Source organism: Epinephelus moara, chromosome 19, assembly GCF_006386435.1.
Source record: "Epinephelus moara isolate mb chromosome 19, YSFRI_EMoa_1.0, whole genome shotgun sequence".
In the NCBI taxonomy this organism is placed as follows: Eukaryota; Metazoa; Chordata; class Actinopteri; order Perciformes; family Serranidae; genus Epinephelus; species Epinephelus moara.
This window is the reverse complement of record NC_065524.1, coordinates 23154309-23177842: the sequence shown is the minus strand read 5'-3', so window position 1 is coordinate 23177842 and position 23534 is coordinate 23154309. Positions and strand designations below refer to the sequence as shown.

Below are 23534 nucleotides of genomic sequence, written 5' to 3'. Positions count from 1 at the left end.
TGAGACAGGTTGCTGAGGGCAGTGGCTGTGGTGGTGGTGACGTGTAATCCTAACACTTTCCTGTCCGGCTCCGAGAGCTAGTACGTGCTTGTGTGTTCACCCACGGGGCCGGACTCACAGAGCCACGTATGTTGCTATGAGAGAGGGCTGATCTCTAAATAGGAGGCAGAAACACCGCCTGCTGAGATCTTTGAAGGTCAACGCCGTGTCCTCTGCACACTCCCTCTCTCTCTGTCTCCATCTCTTTCCCTCCGTGCATCAGTGCACACAGCTCAAAGCTACAATTATAACGTTAACCATGTTTTGATGTTCACATATCAGGGCTCCGCTGGCTTCTGTGATTTCTGAGGGTGGGCGGTGGGCTAAGGGGAGTGGAGGAAAGATGGGGGGAGAGAGTGGGAGATGGCTGGCTCTGCCTGATAATCCGCACCAGAAAAGGCTAGTCCCAGGGCGGCGCACGTGCTGGCCTGCATGGCTGCTATGAGTCCATGGAATGGCGCAGAAGGCTGGGACATTTAACACTTGTGTATGACAAACCAAACAAACAAACAAAAAAAAAAATACTTTATGGCTAGATATGAAGAGCAGTTTAGGACTAACAATGCACATAGACTCTAAGCATATTGAGCAATTCAATCCGAAAAGAATGCTTCTCACGTTTCTCTGCCACTCACACACACAGAAACACAAGCATTGGCAGATTTGAGACATAAGTGAGCATGAAAATTAAGCTGCAAAGGACAGAGTAGATCATTGACAGGTCAGGACAAGACATGTTGCCGTCCATCTTAAACTACAGCTTAAATCCCTGTTAAAACACACAAACAGTTGAGAATAACATCATCTTAACTCTTCTCTTTTATCGCTGAAACTGCTGCAGTGGTGTCAAATTTGATTTCTATGGCCTGGCTGTAGGGAGAGCACCCACCTACACACACACCACACACACACACACACACACACACACACACACACCCTGATGTTAAGCAGTTTAAGGACAACAACAGCTGAGGAAGAAAGCTGGTAGACTAGAAACCATAAGCCATGATCCCACTGGCTAGCCAGGCACTAGCTAGCTATCTCCCTGCTGCAGGCCTCCCTCGCCAGCTTAGCCTAGCCGGTCTCAACCAGCGGATCTGTATGCAAATGGTTTTCCACTGCCAGTTCAACCAGGCAAGGATCAGGTGGCTTAGACCCTATCACACATTTCCAACGAGGGGAATGCCAGTCTAGCACTCTTCCCCCATGTGGAGCCAGGTATACCCTTCCCCTCTAACCTTTAACCTCGGAATAGTTCCTGGGGCGTGGAAGTCCTTTTAATAGTGCGGTGACTGGCCAAAGAAGACATAACAGCATGACAGCAGGGGTGCACAGTTTGGGTACAGGGGGGTTGACCTCTGTGTCTGCCTCATGATATACATAGTCAGGCCTGATATATAGCCTCTCCTTGTCCGTGGATTACCATACATCAGCATGGCACACTACAGTTGTCCCTAGATGGCCATCAAATCAGGCTCGGAGAATTAGGGATTAGGGTCGTGAAAAGGGAGGATCTCCACTGAAGATATAACTCATGAGTCACACATTCCATATTAGAGCAGTGTGAGAAAAGACAGTTAATCAGTGATGCTGCACAGAGCAAGATTGTAAAAGCTCACAATAAACTGACTGTGTGTTGCTGCTTTCTTCTGCTTTGTATCATTGTAACTGAATATCTTTACATTTTGGAACATTATTTAGACAAAAAAAGCCATTTCAGGATTCCACCTTGTGCTCTGTGAGATTATTATGAACATTTTATGGACTAAATCAATAATTAATTAATTGAAAATATCTTTAGTTGCAGCCCTACTCCTGATGAGAGGCGCTGGGGACAGGCATGCGTGCTGTGGTGGAAACTGGTCATGCTTTGCCCTGGGACAGCTGTGAGGCATGCTCACTCCCAGCAAGTGTCAACAACACATGACAAGACACATGCAACTCAACCACTGGCCACAAGAACATAGTAGTCTGCTTGCATATACATTCCTGACATGACATAGAAAACTAAGTAAGGCCCAATCCCAATACACCCCTATCACTTAGCCCGTTACACCTCCATTTTACGCTGTGTGCTTTCAATATTTTACAGAGACACACTTGTCTTGTGGCCAGTGTTATGAAATGAAAAATTAGCAAGGAGCAACAAAAGAAACCCATAACTGTAGTTTCTTCATTAATAAAGATGTAAAAATTACAATAAACATCATATTATCTTAGTTTAATGTCATTTTATTTGCTGTGGGCGCAGTGGTGCAGTGGTTTGCATTGTCGCCTCACAGCAAGAGGGCTCGTGGTTTGAACCCGGTGTGAGGGAGCCTCTCTGTGCAGAGTTTGCATGTTCTCCCCGTGTCAGCGTAGGTTTTCTCCGGGTACTCCAGCTTCCTCCCACAGTCCAAAGACATGCAGGTTAATTGGTGACTCTAAATTACCCGTAGGTGTTAATGGTTGTCTGTCTTTATGTGTCAGCCCTGCGATCGTCTAGCAACCTGTCCAGGGTGTACCCCACCTCTCGCCCAATGTCAGCTGGGACAGGCTCCAGCCCCCCTGCCACCCCTAACAGGATTAGCAGTTACAGAAAATGAATGAATGAATAACAAAAGATATCGCTAAAATGCTGTTGTCTGCAATGTTACATTCTAATTGTGGATTTATGCAAGACTGTCCTGCATTTTGACATATTTCCATGTCATATTCCCTCCCTTATGATGCCATATGGCACCCGGAATTTCACTAATGTCCAGCAGCAAAGTTGCTGCACTTGTTGCCTCTCCTCTAATGTCAGCGCAGACTGGCAGAGTAGGTGCACGGGTAGCTAAGGTTAGCATACACAGCACTGCTAGTGGCCTGGTAATGAAGCAGTATTCTTTTTTATTTGATGACTTGTTTGACTGACTGATAGCGTGAAACTTAAGTTGTGAACAAATCAAGAGCATTTTGACAACTGCAAAAGGATGCCTATAGCTGACACAAGAAAAACCACAACAGCAGAAGACAGCATATCCACAATGTCCAGCAATGCTCATCCCGTCTCTACGTAAGCAACAGCATCGATGACTACCGATGACGTATCAGCCCCTCATAACTCTTTTCTCAGGGGCAAGGTGGCACTTAAACACAAGGTGTTGGGGTAAAAATAAGAAATGGAACTGGGCCTAAGTGTATGAACATTTAACCTTACATGCTCTGCAAGTCTTTCTCAAATGTTTTGTGCCATCCAATGGTACTACTGTACTCATCAGGTCTTTGCACATTTTATTTCTTCAATTAGCCCTGGATTTCAATAAGCCAGTGTGGGCCGAGCTGGGCCAAGTTAGGCCGAGGGTAGAGAGAGCAACAGCTGATGTCAGGGTGTGTGCTCTATGCTGCTCTGGCGAAATGCAGCTGGTCCGTTGCCAAGCAAAAAGGAATACACAGGCTCACAACAGATCCTCTCTGCAGGCACCTCCGCAATCCATTCCACTTAAAGGTAAGCGCACTGACGAGTGTCCCGGCAAGCCTCACTCACTCTGCTGTAGATTTGGCTTTTCCTCGTCACATACGCGGACACAAATGTAGACGCAGAGTGAGACACATGCAAACACTGGGGTGGGTTTGAGACTCAGGTTTGATTAATTGCTCTGCAGTGAACGCCAAGCCGTTGTGCATAAAAATCAATATCAATCTTCAAGTGTAGGGAAATGCTTTGTGATGATTTAAAATTCAACGACGCTGCCATATCTCGTTAGATGTCTGATCATAAGATTTCTCCTCGCGGTTTAAAGGAAACTGATTTTCTTTCCCACCTTTAAACTGAAAGCCATTAACTGTTAAGTGATAATAGTTTTACTTCATCATGAACCCTCTGACTGCAGACTGACACGGGTCAGGGAAAATGGAGCGCGGGCACCAGATGTGTCCTCACCCCACCTCTTTATTAGTCGCATCACAGAAGCAGAGTCTGGCCTTCAGTGAGGAGAACCGAGGCACAGCACATCAAACTCTCATTAGATCAGATGAAACTTTAATGATCCCATGATTGCCATGGGGACACTGGGCTGGAGCAGCAGCAAACAAACATGAGAAACAACATGAGCTCAATACAAATCATCTCAGACCAAAAAGTAAAAATATAGCATGCACTACTCCATCAACACTTGAGCTGTTTGGACAGAAACAATTGCACAACCTGACGGCTGTTGGCTCCAAAGTGCACATAAAACACTCCATGTTGCACCTTAGGGGGCTGAGGGGGAGGCTGCTGCACTGAGGTGAGGTGGGAGGTGTATTTTTGTAGTCCTCATTTTTATCTCACCATAACACAGCGATACAATGTGTAGTTTGGTGCTTGGATTGAAATACATGACAGTCCACTCCGACTTGGCTTGTACGGAGCCTCTGTATTGTCAGCTCAGTGCAGTTTGCAGCTGATACTATAACTGTACTATAACCACTCCAGGTACCTTTAAGATGTACTGCTTTATGACAGGTGTCAGTTATTGCTCCATCACACACTCCATTGCTAACAGCATTAGCTGACATTAAAGTAATAGTTCTGCTCTTTTGGAGGGTGGGGTTGTATGAGGGTACCACCAAGAAAGCTTCACAGTGTACTGCTATGGATGGAGGCAGCCACTTTAAAAAACAGTACACTATAATTAGAATATTTTCATCACTTTACGTTGCTGTCAGACAGCCCTTTCTGATGCAGAAGCCGTTAAAGGATTCAGTTCATCATTTAAGCTCTTGTCAAAGCCACCAGACTCCATTGAGAAAAACAGTAATTTAAGTTGGCTGGACATATGAACTGTTGATCTACCAGCGCTGCACTTAATTCGTTTGTGTGTGTGTTATTGTGAGACTTTGGTGAATCCGAATTTATCATTTTAAACAGCAAAGTTTCCCAATAATACTAACAACAAACTGATCGAGGCAGCAGTAGACCTGCAGCTCCTGTTTTCAGTAATGTTAAATTACTGTTTTTCTCAATGGGTTCTGGCTCTCAAGAAAAAAAATCAACAATTTCAGTTCCCTGTGTAAAATCACTGTCTGATGGCAAGGTAAAGTGATGGAAATATTCTCAATATACACTTCAACTGATGTAGATTTCTTTCGGCTGGACTTTTTTAGGGGGCTAAAATACATTTTGTTGCTGACCCGCCTCCACAGCATTACATTCCTTAGCTTCTGTCACAGTACTCCAGCCTGCTTCTCCAAACTGGGGGTGTTCTGGCTGACATCCATTGTGTCAAAAACAGTACAAAAGGCACATCCCAGCGTCCAAGGGAGCGGATGCTGGAACAAAGAAACGTGTGGCAAAGTAAAAAAGTCTGAGGAAGCGCCGTGTGGCTCGGAACTTCACTCTGCATTAAAATCCTTCTAAACGGCTGCTACTTAGGATTTGGAGTCATTTGTTGTTGTTTTTTTACACTTTTTTCTATTGTATGTAATGCAAATACTCCAGAAGATCCAAATTCTTCCCTTAATTTGCTCACAAATCCATAAATTAAGCCGCAAATAAGGATTATTTTTAATATTGATTAATCTGCCAATAATTCTCTCAGTATCAAAATTGTAAAATAAAAATCACAATCACAGCTTCCACAAAGTCCAACTCTGTAATTTCAAATCACTTTTTTGCTCAACCATCAGCCCTTAACTAAACATATTCTGTTTAATATAAGAGCTTTTGAATAAAGCAAATCTCACAATTAAGAAGCTTAAACCAGAGGAGCACAGTCAAAATTTTTATTTTAAAAATGACATAAAATAATTATTTTATTATCAAAATTGTTGCCTATTAATTATTCTGTGGATAGATTAATTAATCAATCGACTATTTGTTTCTGCTCTAACAAAAATAATAGTTTAAACAACTAAAATTTCACTTTTAAATTATATATAACAAGCAATGCAACAAAAAAATCTTATCAGATGTACAGACTATGGCTCACCTCTGATATCTCTGTACTATTTAATCCCAGTAGGTTGAGTTAAGGATACTCTGCTGTTAGCAGATTGGTTGGATCTAATTAATTATATGCAAACATTTATTGGAAACTGCAGTGTGAGTAAGTTTAGTCTGAGAGATTCATGATGTCAGCAGATTGCATAATTATGTTTATTCCTCAGCCCTACAACAGACCATGTCAGGTATTTCTATGTCTTTAACAAGCCATGTTTTCACGGAGCCATTTTCTCCACAGGCTGAGGTGCCATTCATGTTTGAACAGAGACTGGTGCCACAAACGCACAGCCTCTATACTCCTCCTCCCCACGCATCCCAAATAACAGAGGCATCATATAAGAACTCCTGGAGGTGGCATGACGCAGAGTGGATAACTAGACCATTAGATAACCATACAGCAGTGAAGCAGCACGGCACAGAGAGCAGCACGAAAACTCCACAAATTCAGCGAGACTACAAGACCATAGGGAAGGGAAAATAGAGCAGGCTTATATGCTAACGAGCCTCGCAACACGCCAGTGGTTTCCTCCACTTCAGTATCACTGAGTGGTCGTGCTTCCATTTCTGTCAGTCATGCATATGCATTAGCATTGTCTTGAGTGAGTCTTTCCCTTAGTAGGAAACCCCTTATTTAGCATGTGTAAAAAGAGGGTGAAATAATGAAGCTCATCCAGACAGTCTGAGAGCCGCTGTTTGGGAAAATCGAGTTAGGAATGTGGTTGATATGTGATTTAAAAATGGCATTTGAGCACTCTGGAACACCCCGCGGATAAATGATGCCATAAATGTTGCCATTACTAGCACAGTGTTGGAAAAATCAATATAGGTTTGTTTGCTATTTTATTTTATGTTGCTTTTTTAGTCCACCCGGGAGACAGCACCACAGCCATAAAACATTGCTGTGTCTGCGATACAATTGTCCCGTCTTGTTTTTGGGAAGATAAAAGAGGAAAGGTGATTACACCTGGTTCCTAAGAGCAGCACATCTCAAGTCACCATCAGACCACTGGCTTAGAAGAGTCCAGATACTGACGACTCAAAAAGTTGCACTGAATATTTAAATTTCTCTTTGCTGCCCCCACTTATCTCATTCCGTCTTCCTGTATGATGTCCATGACCCATGACCTCCGTCTTATAATCCTGACAGCAAGGAGGGCCATTTAAAAGAATTAGGACACAGCTGTGTGTCAGTGGCGGAGCACAGGAGGACACTATGCAATGCAACACCCCCTCAAACCCTTCGTCACCCTCACACCCCCTGTTTCCACTTCCTCCTGTGCCTCTCTCAGAGTTTCCACCTCTATTTCCTCGCCTCTGATTCCAGGTTCCCAGTACCGCCAGCGAAAGCCCACCGACCCCCACCGGTGCCAACTATGCATCCTGTTTCTGACACATGCTAACTTAGCCGGCCGCACTAGTCAGCTGAACACAGATCCAGTTTCCCCTTCTTAATACTCCTAACAAGCCTTTTCCCTCCGCAGCCAAGTGTCAAGCCCACCAAAGTCACCCAACGGGACGGCTCTGCCTCCCGCGCACGGCAACACAACAACACAGAGACTGAGCAGCGCCAACAGAAACATGCTTTCTTTTTTTTTTTACCATTTCTCCTCATTTACGAGAGAAGAGATGCAACCAGATACCCACCAGCAGCCACAAGATGGATACCTCATTATATTTGCATGGTTTACTTTCAGCACTTTCCGAGCAAGATGGTGAGAGGCATGAAGGATGGCATATGGTTTGGTGCCATTTCTGATAGTGGGATCCATGAGCATAGCAAAATGACAGGAGGCAGACAGCCAAGTAATAGCCTAAATAGCATACTGGGCAGAATTATCTCTCGGTGTAAATAAGAGCTGTTTAGATGGGATGAATTTGTGTGAGCAGACTCGGAAATAGTCTGAATCCCAGAGGCCTGATTGTATTTTAACTCTGATGTAAGTGTCTACTTGTAATTTTTAAGATGGCCAGTTGAAGACAGTTGAAAAGCAACGAAGAAACATATCTGATAGGGGTTTCTGAAGCATATAGTGTGGGGCTGAAATCAATGTCACAATTATATTTAGAATAGCTTTCATGCATCAATATATGTGGCTTAAATGTGTGCAAACCTGCATTTGAAATAAGCAAATTGATGTTAAATCACTGTTGTGCAAAAATCTCCATATAAAACCTTCACCAACTAATTTTGTTGGATTTAATACAACTTAAAAGAATCATTTGAGACCAACAAGAGGAAATGAGATAGGGATGCACTAAAAACCGAATCAAATACCCAAATGTTTTGCACCTTACGGCGTTCAGCATTACGGAGCAATGAAGGCTATTTTCTGCTGTTATCGTCAGTTAAGGATGATGACTCCATGCCCTGTCTCCCACCTGTCATACCACCAAACAGAAATGGGCAGAAAGGGGCCAAGGCCACCAAAAGGACATGGCAGAAGAGCAGGAGGAGGAGCACGGCTCATCCATTACAATTGGACGCAACCCAAACATATCAAAGGACGAGGAAGCTCAGCGTCACTCTCTCTTTTGTACGTCCATCATTGTCACTATTGCACACTTAAACACAGTCGCACTGTCACAGCATCTCGCCATTACCTGATTTCATATTAAACATCTAAATATTTTCCCGTCCCAGGCACGAATCAAACATGTTAAGGCCATGTTTTGCACACGCTGAGCAACATTACCTTTCCACTGGCCCTCTGCTTATCCAGGGGACCACTTGCACTACACACAAGTGTGTGAGTCACACATGAAGCAGGCTTTAATACACACATGAATCAGCCATGATTCATCGTCAGAGCAGGGCACCCCAAGCAAAGTAACGGACAGTCACCCTTTTTATCCTATTCTATTTTTATTTCTGCATCAGTCCTGCAAACAGGTTACCTCCAGAGACATGTAATGTGCAGCAAAGACACATCCCAGGACTCAATATTGCAGAGTTGTTGCAAAGCCTTGCTGTTGTGGGGTCTGCATGAGGAGTCCCACTGGCCTTCATTAGGTCTCACTGGTGGAATGTGCAGGATCATGTGTTCGGCTACATGAAACTAGACCCCCCTGTAATGTCTACTTTCACCCTAGAAGTCAGGAGCTGATGTGGCATGAGGACACTTTGATGTACGCCGAGGCAAAATAAAATGAAGGAGCTGCCCTCCTCTCATCCCACCCATATCTGTCATTCAACCACCCCCTTCATTCAAGAGTGGGAGCTGGTAAACACAGCCAGCGGATAATAACAATCACATTCAAGGGATGCATTCATTATAAAGCCACTGCAATTGGCACTTGATGTCTAGCATGGTGGGTGCAGATGATGCAGATGATGAGGAAGCCATCAGATTCAGCTCAGTGGCATGTCACTTGCACATCGAGGGCCAATGAGGGACACAGAAAAGAAAAACACATTATGATGCGTTTAAAGACATTTCACACCTTGTGGACAAACTAGCAGCCGTACCTTGGATTTGATGTTGCAGTGGCAGCAAACAGTCCACATATATTTGAGGGTCCTCCACAGCAGGATGATGAAGAGACCCCCAAAAAACGTCACCATGGAGGAGGCGAGGAATGCCCACCACATGCGCTGTCCATTATTGTCGCAGGGCACCTCGGACGAGAACGGGATGACAACGTCTTCCATCTTGGATATCACGATTGAAGAGTCCGGATTTATATTATTAATGATATTGCTTGTCCTCATAGAGCTGTCGCTGCCATGGGGAACGGTGCCATCTGCCTCAGCTAGCATTTAGGAGCCTTGGAGAGCCTGTGCCAGCGTCCCCAGCCCCACTCACCAGCCATATTGCTTGGAAAAAAAATCCCCCTCTTCGCTGTAGATTATGTTCACCCACCCGATGGAGTCTCTTTTTCTGTGTTTTAGCAGCCTATGAATTGTTTATTCGTGACAGCGTGAGGCACCGCACACGCGAACCTGACTAAAACAGCGGGTCGGTGGCCCTTGGTGAGAGGCATTTAAATCCGCAATACTGACGAATCTTCAGCGCGTCTCAGTCTGAGGGGCTCTCTGGCTCTTCCACACCGAAAGCCATGGTGAAGACGGCGTCGTCTGCAGCCGTCGAGGCTGCCAGTGGTTCCTCTGGTGGTGGTAAACAGCGACAGTGAGAAATGTAAGCAGCCTGTTCTCGGCGAGGCGACCTCCTCTAGCCGTCTTCCATTCAGGGATCCTGTCGATTAGCAGGCGGAGAATTCGATCGATCGATTTCACTTTCTCAAAGCGACTGTGCAACAAAACCACAAAGACACACACTTAATATTACACTTGCTTTCGCTGCCTCCGCGGCGCGTAAAGACTACATAATCTTGCGGGCGTTTTTCGCTGTCAATTCTGCGTAAAAAGGACGAGCGCTCGGGTGGATGTCACCGTCTCCATTCGATCCCCTGCAGCCCTGGCACGGAGCGGCCAGCTGAGAGCGCCTGTCAGATCCGCTCCAGAGGAGAGCGGGGAGATTTACAGGTAGGAGGGCGGAGCGAAGCGCTAATAATAAAGATGGACAGAGGGGCAGTGATATCGCGACGATGTTTATTCCAAGTGCCGACCGGTCTGCGCTGCTTGGGTGTATAAAAGAGGTAGGCTACAATTGCGCCTTTGCGTCTTTGATGCGCGCCAATGACGCACGTCGCAAAAGAAAAAAACGAGGCGGCTTTGAAAAGCAGCTATATCGATCAATGATAAATTTTGGTGTTATAGCTCACTATATAAACATCACAGGAAATGATGAATCCCCACAGGAGCTGTAGTGGCACCGGTGGATATAGAGCGACAATAAAGTGAGGCTGACTGCAACACTATCTATTTTTGTACCGACTTTTCATTAAACATAGTGCTCCCCCTTTTTCAATTACTGAGTCTGTGGCTTGTCATCCATGGATGATGGGCGTCCCTGTTTTCATTTTGAGAAATGAACTCACACACAAACACACACACATATGCAGAGGGAGTGTTATGAATGTCCTTCCCGGTCAATTACTGTAATATGCTCACACTTTTAGCTCACATATTGGGGCAAAAACAGGTGTGGATTGGTGATGATGGTGAGGCATGACTAGATGTAGTTTATGGCTGCACACTGATGGTCCTCAAGTAGCCAGCCAGACCAAAGGATATGAGGAAACAGCTGGCTCGGGGCCCTGAATAACCACTGACCCTTGAGCTTCAGACCAGGCAGGTGCACACAGCCACCTGTGTCACAAGGCTCCAGACTTCTTGGAGGTTGGTTGCAATATACCCTCAATGATATGTCGCCCTAAGTCTTTCTGAAAGCTTCAATTAAATGTTCCTATCCCTTCTGCACTGTATGCAAGAATATACATATGCAACATGATAACAAATATCAGCAGACATAATAAATGTCTCATGGAGTGTGGAGTTATGACACCTCTCAAGCACTGATCATTTCAAAAGTAAACATGCCTCAGTAATGTGTGGTGAGGAGATGTGATATATGTTCTGCTCATAATTTATTGGCCAGGAAATATTAGTGCTTCTACAAAAATAGCTGCTGTAACAGAACCCTCTAACGTTTAAGCAAGGCGAGCTGAGAAAGACCAATAGACAAGGCAATCTGTAAATTACAGCATGTCAGAGTTATGAACGTCAATGCAAGCATTTTGACTGTTCATGTAGAGGCATTGCAGGTCAGCACTGCTGTCCACCAGAGTGACAGAACAAGAATAAACTCAGATGTTTGAAATGTTTGTGACACTCTCATTGATTTTGGTTCCCCAATTTCCTCCATGTTATTTCACTCAAGTTTGCTTCAGGATGATATGGGAGCCCTGAGAGGCAAGTGAGGGAAAAACAACTCTGGTAATGTATTTTCTGAGTCTGAACTAAATAGTTTTCTGTCTTGTGTCAGTGACTTAATGTGGAAAAAAAGGCTTTGCCAGGATAATATTTTTAATTTTCATTTTTTTAAAATGATGAAAACAGGTGAAACAAAAGTTTTGGCAGGTGATTTTTTTTTCAGGATCATTTTCAAGTGTTTGTGGTACTAAATACTTATTTCAGCCACAAGAGGCTGAAGTGCACCACTATCCCATGTTCTACTAGCGCTACCCTCTAATAGTAGATATATATATAGGCCTATATTAATGAAGGTTCATTAGTACGGTTTTGTATTTCTCTGTAATGTAGCACAGTGTTAACAATGTTACTGATACTATTCTTTCTCACACCTTCAACTCCAACCATTGTGTTGCCCTGCCCAAAATATATCATTTAACAATTAAATTAGCATCATAAACATGTGGGGGACTAGTTGACTAATGGCCCAAATGACGACTATTGGTCGACTAGGAAAATTCTTAGTCAGGGGCGGTCCTATGTTTTACATAGGACTAAAAGCATTCATGTTTTGTTCCGAGTGAGTTTTAATTTCTACATGCACTCTGAACAGCAGCCTGTATTGTGTGTTAGCAAGTTATGTAACATAGAGTGCTCAAAGGATGACATTTTTCTGTAGGCTGATGCTAAAGTTAGCGTCGCCCTGGTTCCTTTGTCAGAAAGCCTATGGGATTATTCCATTGGATTTTGGATTTTTGCCAAAAAATAAGCTCTGTGGCAAACAAGCCTTTATGATACTTACATGTTTTGTTCAGTAAGATTCGGTAAGAAAGGCGATCGTCAAAAGTAAAAAGCTAGTGTTAGGTTAAAACGAACTACACTGTGTTCACATGACCTAACGTCACCACCATAACACGACTGTGTAAAGCCATGTTCGTCGTGGGTCGGCATTGTGACGCACTGTATAGTCTCATTAAGCTTTTGATTGGTGCTAATCTGCAGATAGCATTATATTAGCTAAACTTTTTTTTTTACAACATGGAGTAGTAGTGAACTTCAGCCTCTTGTGGCCAAAATGAGTATTAACAACAAACGTGGTTTCATAGATGCAAAAAAAAAAAGGAATTTAGATTTATGGTCCTGTCCAAAACTTTTTTAATTTTACTTGGGAAAAACTTGTTTGTGTTTTACATATAAAAAAAAATAAGGAAGTTGTAAAGATAACATTTCTTATCAGTTCGTAAGTTATAAACACAGGAGAGAAAACAATTTCGATCAGATCACCACTTTATTTTTGTCACTTGCCTCTCAGGGCTTCCACCAAAACACCAAGAGGAGAATCAGACAGGCAAAACTAAAGTTTTTACAGTACAGCTCTATTAATATATATATTATTAAGCTCAATTAACGGCTTGTGGCAGCACTAAACAGCATCTGATCAGCAAGTGGTCAGGCAGGCAGATAAGGATGGGCCTTTAGGAGCAGCTCTGAAGTCGTCCTCCTGCTGGTAAAATGGTGAACTGTCACTTTAAAGGCAAATGATGCTGCTCTCCAGCAGCCAAATGGAAGCATCCACCACCATTTTTATTTCTTCAAACACTGAAATATTTTAATAAAAAAATGAACATTCTCACTGGAACCAAGGTGATACTTGTAAGAAATTATTAGAGCCGAGATTTCCAATACCTCGTGGTGATGAAATGTTTATTAATGCTCATCTTTATTAAATAAGGGATGTTATTTTCAGGAAACAAGCGGAGTGTAAATCACACGTGGGTGCGGTTAACAGAGGCCTTCTCCTGAAAGCAATAACATTTATTCATGTTTCATGTTGTATTTCACGAGTTACAATGATATCTGTATATAATTTCAGCTGTGAATTCATATTCTCTGACAAATGTACAAGAAAGTCAAACAACAGGAAGTCATACCCCTTACATAGCCGATTGAGATCCAAATTCCAAAGCAACAGTGCGCCCCCAAAGAGGTCACAGAAAGTGAGAGCATCACCAGCACATGCTACATACGTTATGTGTCATCATAAATCTAGCTGGTATTTATTACCAGCAACAGAGGAAGGGACTCGAATTGATCATCCCCCATGAAAGGCCAGCTGTTGGCCGAGTGGTTCCTTGTGGGCCAGCAGAACTTTAGCTGGAGGGTTGACAGATGAGGAGATTAGCACGAGAGCAGTCAGGTGGTAATCCTGCAGGACATTTGGAGATGTTGGAGTTAACGTGCTGGAGAACCAGCAGCAGAAGGCAGAACCAGATGAGTTCATCACATCATGCACGGAGATGGAAATGAAGGAAAGGCCACGGCTCGCCAGCGTGGACTACAAAGATCCATCGCTGTCAGACGTGAGACTTCTCAAGTTCAGTTGAGCTGTCAGCAGCTGTCTTGAAACAGACACCTCAGCAGGAGGGCTGGAGACCCTACCCCTTTCTAAAACAGGCCAGAGGGGACTTGGAGGACATGAAGAATTAGGACACAACGCCGTGGATGTGCACCTGAAGTCTATCAAATGAGTGACCAAAACCTTGAGAGTAACATCCCTTCTCTTTTAGAACAATAAAAGGACAAGTCGAGGCAGTTTGAGGCATTGGTGGATGTTTTGGAGACACTGGGTGCTCTCTTGCCCCAATGAACCCGACAGGCAGCTGGAGGGTAGTCATCCACTGTGACATCATTGGCCAGAGGACCATGTGACCCCCGAACGCGGCGCTCAAAGGGAAGAACCTCGAGCTAGAGGCGCCCAATCAACCAGCAAGATGTGGTATAGCTACAGGCTGTCCAACTGGATGGAAAACAGCTCTCACAGAATGCTGCAGAAGTTGTTCTTGGAATGTAGACTCAATATACGGTCCCACAGTCATCAGACTTCTAAGAACTGAGCTTTATAGTAAAAAGAAAGTCATTCACTGAGTGTGGAAACTTCAAACACATTTGCCAAGAGACTTACTCCTTCTTAGAGTGAAGTGTAAGAGTGGCATTTAGAAGTTGCTCTCAAGTGATCGCATGACTAATTATGTAAATAGTCAGAGCAGAAACAGCCAGTCAGAGACAATGATTCCACCTACATCTGCAATAATGTTGACTGTTTTGAGAAAATAGTGATATTTTACAAAGTGATTTGAATTCTTGAAAACATTTTTTGTGTTTGTGTGAATTGGTTAATATTTCCAGCAAGAATTAACATGTGAAATCAACAACAGTCTCATATGTTTACAATATATTAATAGTTATTGAATAGTGGGAAACTGGCTGAAATTGAATCAAAAAGAAAACAAGGAAAGAAATTCTGCTGCTGGTGGACGACAAACATCATATAATCATATTAAGTACCACATTGGCAAGTGCAGACAATGAAGAATACATAGACATTGATTACAGACAACATACACTGCAGCTTTATTTGTGTGTTTGTACCTGTAATTAAGGTTAAAAAATACAGCAAAACCGGTGTAACATGCAGTGGTAATCCGCTGTGTGTGAATTTATATTAAGCCTAGCTAACCTTTGCTGGGAGTTAGTTACATAGTTCAAGACGTTGCTGTGTTTTAGGGAAGAAGACAGTTATTAAGATGATATATGGTTGGCTTCAGTGACTTACATAGACAGCTCAGTAATCAAAAACAAGTAAGACAAAGAAATGTACTTACGTCGGCTGAAAACACTCTTTGTTACTGAGCGCCACCGAAACACGTTCAATCTCTGTGAAATTTCCCAGGTCACTGTCTGGCAGTATTGTGGTCAACTGGCTGGAAGCATGAAAGGATCGTCCCTGTGTAACCACTTGAAAAGTCTGTGTTACAGTTTACCCTGCGTTAGAACGTTCCCTGCACTCCCCTACATTTTAGCGAGGGAACAACTGGCTTAGACATTTTCAAAGGGGTCCCTTGAACTCTTGTCTCTAGATACCTAAATGACAATGGGTTCTATGGGTTCCAATGAGTCTTCCTGTTCCCTTTAAATTCTTTGCTCCTTACCATCAATGTACGCCTTCAAATTAAAGCTGTATATTTGCCTTCGTAAGTAAAAGGACAACTAGCCTGTTGGAAGAACAATGAATCACGTAACATGTATAAACAGATACATGACAAGGGAGTCAGAAGTGACCATATTTCGACGAGAGGCTGGAGCTGTGGAGGAGCGAGGGGTGGATCTGACTGAGTAGCTGAGAACACTATCGGCAGACACCCTGTCACTCAAACAGTCTTCCCTTAATTATACGTAACTTAAAGCCTTTTTAAAATGTAATGCAAATGTTTTTTGGACCAGGCTATCAACATGTTTATTTCTGCTGTGAAGTTGGGCAGTTAAATGGAGGTCTATGGGGACTGGCTTTTGGAGCCAGCCTCTAGTGGCCATTCAGTGAACTGCAGTTTTTGGCACTTCATCTTTGCTTTATTTTTCATTTCTTGAGGTTGCTGCTAGGTCTATGCACATCAAATAATTACTAGTAATAAAAAACAGTATATCAGAATGTAATTCCTTGACCCTACATATAGACATAGTTTCAACTAGTCTATTAAACAGCATAAACAAATTCCTGAAATTCACTTTTGGTATTGGTAATAGGATTTTCCATGGCTCCATCTGGCCACCCCTATGAAAAATTTCTGGGGGCACCACTGGTAACATGCTATTAAATGTTCTGTTAAAACAAGGCTAAACTGCTTTATTAAATAACACTGTAGATAGCATTTCAGTAATCACCATATTATTTTTTACAATCACTCGAGTGCATGTCTCATAAGATGGGTGCTCACCAGTCTCTGCAGACATCAAGGCTCTGCTCCTAACCATCTTAAGAGATTTTGATCTCAGTAAGAATCTAATTAAATAAAGACACTTAAGTGACTCATACATACACTATGCCTGCTTTCTATTTTCAATATAATTACCACAGTCCTATTTTGGCATGTTGGACTCAGTGTTCTAGCACACATTGACCTGTCACCGTCAAACTGCAAAACACGACGTGTGACTGCAGTGCTGCTGAAGGACAAATAGAGCTACAGCGAGTGTATGTAAACCCAAGAGTGCAGACGCGTCTTTAATGCTGAAGCAAGGCCACATTTTTATCGCTCTCTCTCTCTCTCTGAGATCCTGGCAGATTTTGTCACACTACCTTATCTCAACTCTGGAACTGATGACCATTTCATCTGCCATGTTTTCATTTGCTGCTGCCTTCAGCAAAAAGGATTGACTTTCATCCTCATATACATGTCTGAAGGACAGTCACATCTCAGCGAGACATTTACAGAGGATTTGCTCTCGGCTCTGCTTTTATCCTCTTCTTTAAAACACAACGTAAAGAAAATGGAGGAGACAGAGCAGCATGTTGGGAATTACAATATAGCCTGTGACTTATAGTGACATTTACTGTGCAAATACTCTTAACGTACGATGTAATACCATCATATGAATCTGTACATACACACTGGTGACTTTATTAGGTACACCTGTTCAACTGCTTGTTAATGCAAATAGATAATCAGCCAATCGTGTGGCAGCGACTCAATGCATTTAGGCATGTAGACATGGTCAAGACAACCTGCATTAGTTCAAACCAGCATCAGAATGAAGAAGAAAGGTGATTTAGAAGCAGATGGGCTACAGCAGCAGAAGACCACACCAGGTGCCACTCCTGTCAGCTAACAACAGGAAACTGAGGCTACAGTTCACACAGGCTCACCAAAACTGGACAATAGAAGATTGGAAAAACGTTGCCTGGTCTGAAGAGTCTGGATTTCTGCTGCCACATTCAGATGGTAGGGTCAGAATTTGGTGTAAACAACATGAAANNNTGGCCTCCACAGTCACCAGATCTCAGTCCAATAGAGCACCTTTGGGATGTGGTGGAACGGGAGATTCTCATCATGGATGTGCAGCCGACAAATCAGCAGCAACTGTGTGATGCTATCATGTCAATATGGACCACAGTCTCTGAGGAATGTTTCCAACACACTGTTGAATCTATGCCACGAAGAATTAAAGCAGTTCTGAAGGCAAAAGGGGTCCAACCTGGTACTAGCAAGGAGTACCTAGTACCAGCTCCTGCTGGGAGTTTCTGTGAATTTCTGAGGAAAGTAGAAATGACTTAAGTATTTTAGTGAGTACTGGAATTGCCTAAATAGTCTTAGAACAGTGGAGGTAGAAAAAACTGAAATTAAACATTACATTTTTTCAGTATCAGACAAACATAAACACAGACTGAGTCCATATTGTGATACAGAAAATGAGTTTTATTCTCATGTTAATGTCTCAACATACAAATCACATTCTTTTTAATAAAAGAAAAGTTCAATCAGTACCTGGCATCTAGACGCTTTCTAAAAATACAACTATTTCACGTTGTATCCCGCTCGCTCTCTAACATACACTATCTACTCAGAAAAATAGTAACATTACAGTTTGCTTCTGCTTACTCTTTTTTTTAGCCCAATAGTCAAACTTGTGGACCAATTTTTCCTTTGAAAAAACTGTGCAAGAATAGATCCCTTTTTAATAATTCAAATAAGAAGTGATCCTTTTTTTTCTAATTAAGAATAAAAGGCCATCAATGAAATGTAAGGAACTGATGTGAGAGATAAAAACGTGAATTAGTTACAGTAGAAATCATAGTACCTATTCGTAGTCTACTGGAAACCTAGGAACAGTTACGTGTTTAAGGTTAACAGATAAACAAGTGCAAAACAGAAAATAAAAAGGATAAAGTTGCCTTAGTGGATTTTGGCACAATAAGATAACAGGGTATGTTTTTTTGTTTTTTTTCAAGGAAGGGCAGAATATTTTTGTCAATATTTTTTGCCTCCTGAATAAAAAATACAATTAAATAACAATGAAAAGTCACTAACATTTAAACAGATCAGAGGAAAATCCTTTAAGATATTACCCTGCAAATTTTGCTTCATAGTGTCTCTTTTAATGAGTACATCGATAAGTGACTGACAACCAACCACAAAAAACAAAAATAAATTCTTTTAAAAAAAAACATGCTAATACCTGCTAAGACATGACTTGACCGCCAGACGTTCCTAGGCGTATGACCTAGTGAAAATACATGTAATATATATTTATATATATTTGTTTCCTTTTTTTTTCAGATGTATCTGCATACTGTATATGTTATACTCTATATTGTTGTTAAATATATGTTAAGGAGATAGAATGATAGTTACACAGTGGTCTGTCTAGCCCTGGAGTGCATTCTGAGGAGTTAACCCGTTGGCCGCCGCTTCGGCCTACCCTCAAAACCTCACCATTGTCATGCGCTCTACACTGTGCTGGTCTCAAATCAGCCCCTAGATAACTCGTCCATGATGGGTGATATGATGCTTGGAAGAGAAACTCTTCGTGACCAGGGGCTGGTTTCAGATCAGGCTTCTTCTCCGAAGGCACTTCCGAAAGGCCCATAAACTGTCCACACACCCAGCTACTATAGAAACACAATGCATAGAGCAAACATCGATGTGTTTTTGAGTTTTTTTCATGGCCGTCACTGCTGGCAGTCAGGTTCAGTAAGACCACAGCTACATACTTCAAGAGGTTTGATGCTTTTGCGCGTTTGAGGAATGTGATGTCTGATCCCGGCATTCCATTTCTATAGCATCGTATTCGTGCCAACAAACAACCACGGTTCAACTGAAATTGTCATTACAATTGGGAACAACAGTCTCAATGTTTTGTCTCTCGCACACACACACACACGCACAAACACACACAATTAGTTGTCAGTCGTCGACAAATGGGTGCATAATTGTAGGGAAACCACAGAAGTCATTTGGTACATGGAAGGGTCGGGGGGGGGTGGNGGGGGGGGGGGGGGGGGGTGGTTAAACTTCATTAGTGTTTGAGGTTTGTGTACACAGAGGGGGAGGGACACGCATTCAAGCAAATATTGAACACCGATAGTCAGACTCATCTTTTGACTGTAAACGGACGCTTACAATGCAGCATTACAAATACACCACCAGGAACCCTTAGGGAAGACTGACTGAACTTTGAACGTCGAGATCCAGTGCTACTAACCTGCTCCGGAGCACATGAGAAATAAAGGAGGCTCTGATTATAAATCAAGACAAAATAAAAAAATATCAATAATTTACATAACTAGCTCACTGTAGTGTACCTATTGGTATAGTGTGAAAGGGTTTATTAGTGTTCAGGGAATGAAGAGATGGAAGCCGCAGCTTGCTGTAGTGGCAGCCGGTCTCTTCTAGGGGCAGCCGAGGGGAGTCCACAGGACTTTACTTTGTTCTTGATCAACTATAGTCATGATCTGAGTGCAAATGTAAGGGAGGGTGCCACCTTGGACAATACCTGGAAACCGAAGGAACATTTATCACAGTGTGAAGAAGATGCTGACTGACACATTATGGATGAAGTATCGTATAGGCTGTGAACAAACCTGTGAAGAATTTGCTGTACTCTTGCTCTATCTTCTGCGCACTTTCAAATTGCTCCTTGGAATGTTTTTGAGAAACTTTGTCCCGCAGATAAACCGGATCTTTCTGCTCCCTGAGGAAAAATAACATGGTGATAGTCATTCAGATGAGAGTATTTGAGGTATGAATTCGACACCAGTGACCACTGTCTTCCCTGCATTTTGTGCATTGTGTCTAATTAAGCTTTCAATCATTCAAGGTCTCTATTTTTTAACCTTCATTTAACCAGATAAATCAATTGAGAACCAATTCTCATTTACAGTGACGACCTGGCCAAGAGGCAATGACAGAAGGAAATTTGGAACAAGATATTAAAACACAGACAAAACTGGTGCAATTAGACAAAATTAAAACATCTCAATATACACAGTATGCACAGTGTTCCAGAGCAAATTCAAAAACAGGTGCAGTAATCAGAAATGGTTGAAATTAGTTATGAAAGGAGGGTAACAAAATGAAGTTGTGGAGTTCTAGCATCTTTTGCAACTTGTTTCAGTCACTTGGAGCGGCAAACTGAAATGAGTGACAACCAAAGGAGATGTGGACTTTAGGAATGACCAAACTAATGGATTGTTAGAGTGTAAATTGCAGTTACAGTTAGAGATATTAAGTTGTTAGCAGAGATATCACACCAATGGATCTGTCGTCAGGTATGGAGTGATGGCCAGTTGACTAGAGAATACAGGTTAAGTAGGATTTATACTTCTGTATCAAATCGATGTCGTAACGTACACTGTAATCTACGCTGTAACCTGACATGCACCTCCCCAGAAATGTAACTACAGTACATGTCGCGGCGACGCATGCCTCCTGTCTATTTTTGTAAGCTGAAACCATTTCCCGCAGTGGAAACAAAGTTTTTGTTTACTTTTATTTCACAGATAAGAAACAATAAATTGTGAAGACAATAAAGTCTCCACTAAAATATTATTTTAAGTCTTGTGTGTGATTTATCCTGACTTCATATGAGCAGAGGAAATCTCTGCTAGTTGCTAGGCTAATTTATACAATGTAAAATGCCATAGGCTGGCGCTAATAACATTAGCATGTTTTATTTGTTTGGAAAACATGTTTCGTATAAGACAGTTGTTTTGTCAGTGAACCTTGTGAGTTGTAATGGAGCCAAATTTTGTGACGTTACCTTTGTTAAATGTTGCTGTTGTCCCTGGCTTCATATGAGTAGAGGTTAAGTCCGCTAGCTGTTAGGCTAATGTATACAATGTAAAATGTTGTATTTGTGGGGAAAATGTTTCCAGCAAAAGACAAGTGCTTTGTCTGTGAATTCTGTCCATTATAATGAAGCCGATTTGTGTACTTGTGTTTGAAGTTGTTGCTGTTAAACTATGTTTAATGTGTGTTTTGAATCAACTAAACTTTACAGCACTTCACAAAAACCTCCGCCACTGACTAGTGGTTTGGAGGTGTAACTGCTGAGTGACACAGACACACCACCCCACAAGTATAAACCCTCACCATGGCATAGGCCATGTGCCTAGGCTACAGCGTAGTGTGTGTTGAAAAGGGCGCTGGTGACAAAGTGAATGGCAGTATAGTAGATGATGCCTAGTTCATTAAGACATTTGGAAGCAATTTTGTAGATTAAGTCACCATAATCCAGGATTGTGAGAATTGTTATTTTAACCAAAGTGGGTGAAAAACGCTATATTACAGTACAGTACAAATTCTCTCTCTGACTTCGGAGAGCAGCATGTTTATGTGCGTTTGAAAGGAGAGTCAGCTGTTGTGCCAGATACCTCGGTATTTATAGGTAGTTCTGACCCATCTAGGGAGCAGATTTTGAGGTGACAGGACACTTGAGGTAAGTTCCGGTTGAAGACTATGCATTTTGTTTATTAGAATTTAGGAGATGGTGAAGGCTGGACTTGAAGAAGGCATGTTGGATATTGAAACAGTGTTGCAGGGAAGTCAGGGCAGTGTTCAAGTGTCTTAACTGATAAAACTATATGCTCAAATTTAAAATAAACCTGTTACTTATTTTGCCAGTGAAGGTCTTGGGAGAGAATCTTTTCTGAAAATCAGTCACAAATTAGGCCAACTACATCTATAGTTTAAGAGGTACTGTAGTACAGTAGTAATTTTAAATACGTCTGATGAATCCTGGCAGAACATTTATAAAATACAACAAATAAGGAGTGTAGAAGGGATGCAGCACTGCACTGAGAGACTTAACTTTAAAAAGAAAAAACAAAAATCAGGCATGTTTCACCAGCTGTTTGGGATTATGCAAGAGTTTGTGTTGGGGTGGGCTGCTTTGACAGACGCGCCAAAGGGTTCATGGTGGGATGGTGAGTGTGAAGGCTTATCCTGCTCCATCCATCCATACACACACACACACACACACACACACACACACACACACACATACAGCGGGGATGACACTGTTTGAGGACAGCGTATGTGATACCAAGAGATGCTACTTACTTGATCTGCTTTGCGTTTTTGTAGCGGACAAAGACAACAATTGGATAAATGTGAACGCTGTGGAGCCTTTCGATGGCGTGCGGGGCGATGTCGAGCAAACAGTGACAGCCCTGTATCAAAAAAAAAACAAATTAACTCAACACATTGTTTCAAAATGCTTGACAATTAACGCTTGCTGTCATGGAATCTTGCATCTCAGATTAAAATGCTGTAACTGTGATAGTTTATCTGGAGCAGAGATTAAAGACAAATTGAAGCCACTTTATCTTTGCTGATAAAATCTGAGGAGAAAGAAAAGCACCGGCTAATACCTTATCTGTTATTTCCTTTATAGAAGCAACAGTGGTCACGTCAAAATGGCCACTCCTGCGCTTGTAGTCGATAAAGAGGCAGTCCTTGACGCCCCGCTCGATGGCTTGCTGGGATGCCTTCATCACCTCTGCAGACCCGACAGACAGGGCAGAGAAAATTAAAAGGTGAAAGCAGGGATATTCCTCGAAGTTGAGATGTAAAATAATTTGCATCATGTGATTATTTTTACATCACAACCCCTAAAGTCTTATTTCAGGTGCTGTACTATCCAACAGTTACTAAGAATGTAGATGCAGTATTGATTCCCCAGATTTGTAGGACTGACAAACATCTTTACGAGCTGAACTCACCCAGTACACATCTGCAGAACTTCCCAGGAGACTCTTTGACCAGCATCTCCTTGACGGGGTCAGTGAGCGGCCCGAGGATGAGTACCGGTCGGGGAGAGGTGCACTCCACCTTCTGGACCCGCTGGTATGCCAGGCTCACACAGTCTGACACAAACAACACACAGATCAATCAAATACCC

The 23534-nt window shown here is 42.4% G+C and overlaps 2 protein-coding genes across 14 annotated transcripts in view; both read right to left on the bottom strand.

Annotated features, from left to right (window-relative positions):
* Window positions 1-10550, bottom strand: part of kcnma1a (potassium large conductance calcium-activated channel, subfamily M, alpha member 1a) — a 186649-nt gene extending 176099 nt beyond the window's left edge. For all 11 annotated transcript variants that reach the window (XM_050071391.1, XM_050071388.1, XM_050071394.1 and 8 more), the window contains exon 1: window positions 9453-10550. In XM_050071391.1, coding sequence (XP_049927348.1) covers window positions 9453-9743 — 291 coding nt within the window. In that variant the 5' untranslated portion in view covers window positions 9744-10550. The remainder of the gene's footprint in view (window positions 1-9452) is intronic.
* A 7484-nt stretch (window positions 10551-18034) lies between these two features.
* Window positions 18035-23534, bottom strand: part of dlg5a (discs, large homolog 5a (Drosophila)) — a 48076-nt gene continuing 42576 nt past the window's right edge. For all 3 annotated transcript variants that reach the window (XM_050071384.1, XM_050071386.1, XM_050071385.1), the window contains exons 29-33: window positions 23356-23499; window positions 23005-23132; window positions 22694-22803; window positions 20215-20324; window positions 18035-20126 (exon numbers count right to left, since the gene is read on the bottom strand). In XM_050071384.1, the coding sequence (XP_049927341.1) occupies window positions 20023-20126; window positions 20215-20324; window positions 22694-22803; window positions 23005-23132; window positions 23356-23499 (596 nt within the window). In that variant the 3' untranslated portion in view covers window positions 18035-20022. The remainder of the gene's footprint in view (window positions 20127-20214; window positions 20325-22693; window positions 22804-23004; window positions 23133-23355; window positions 23500-23534) is intronic.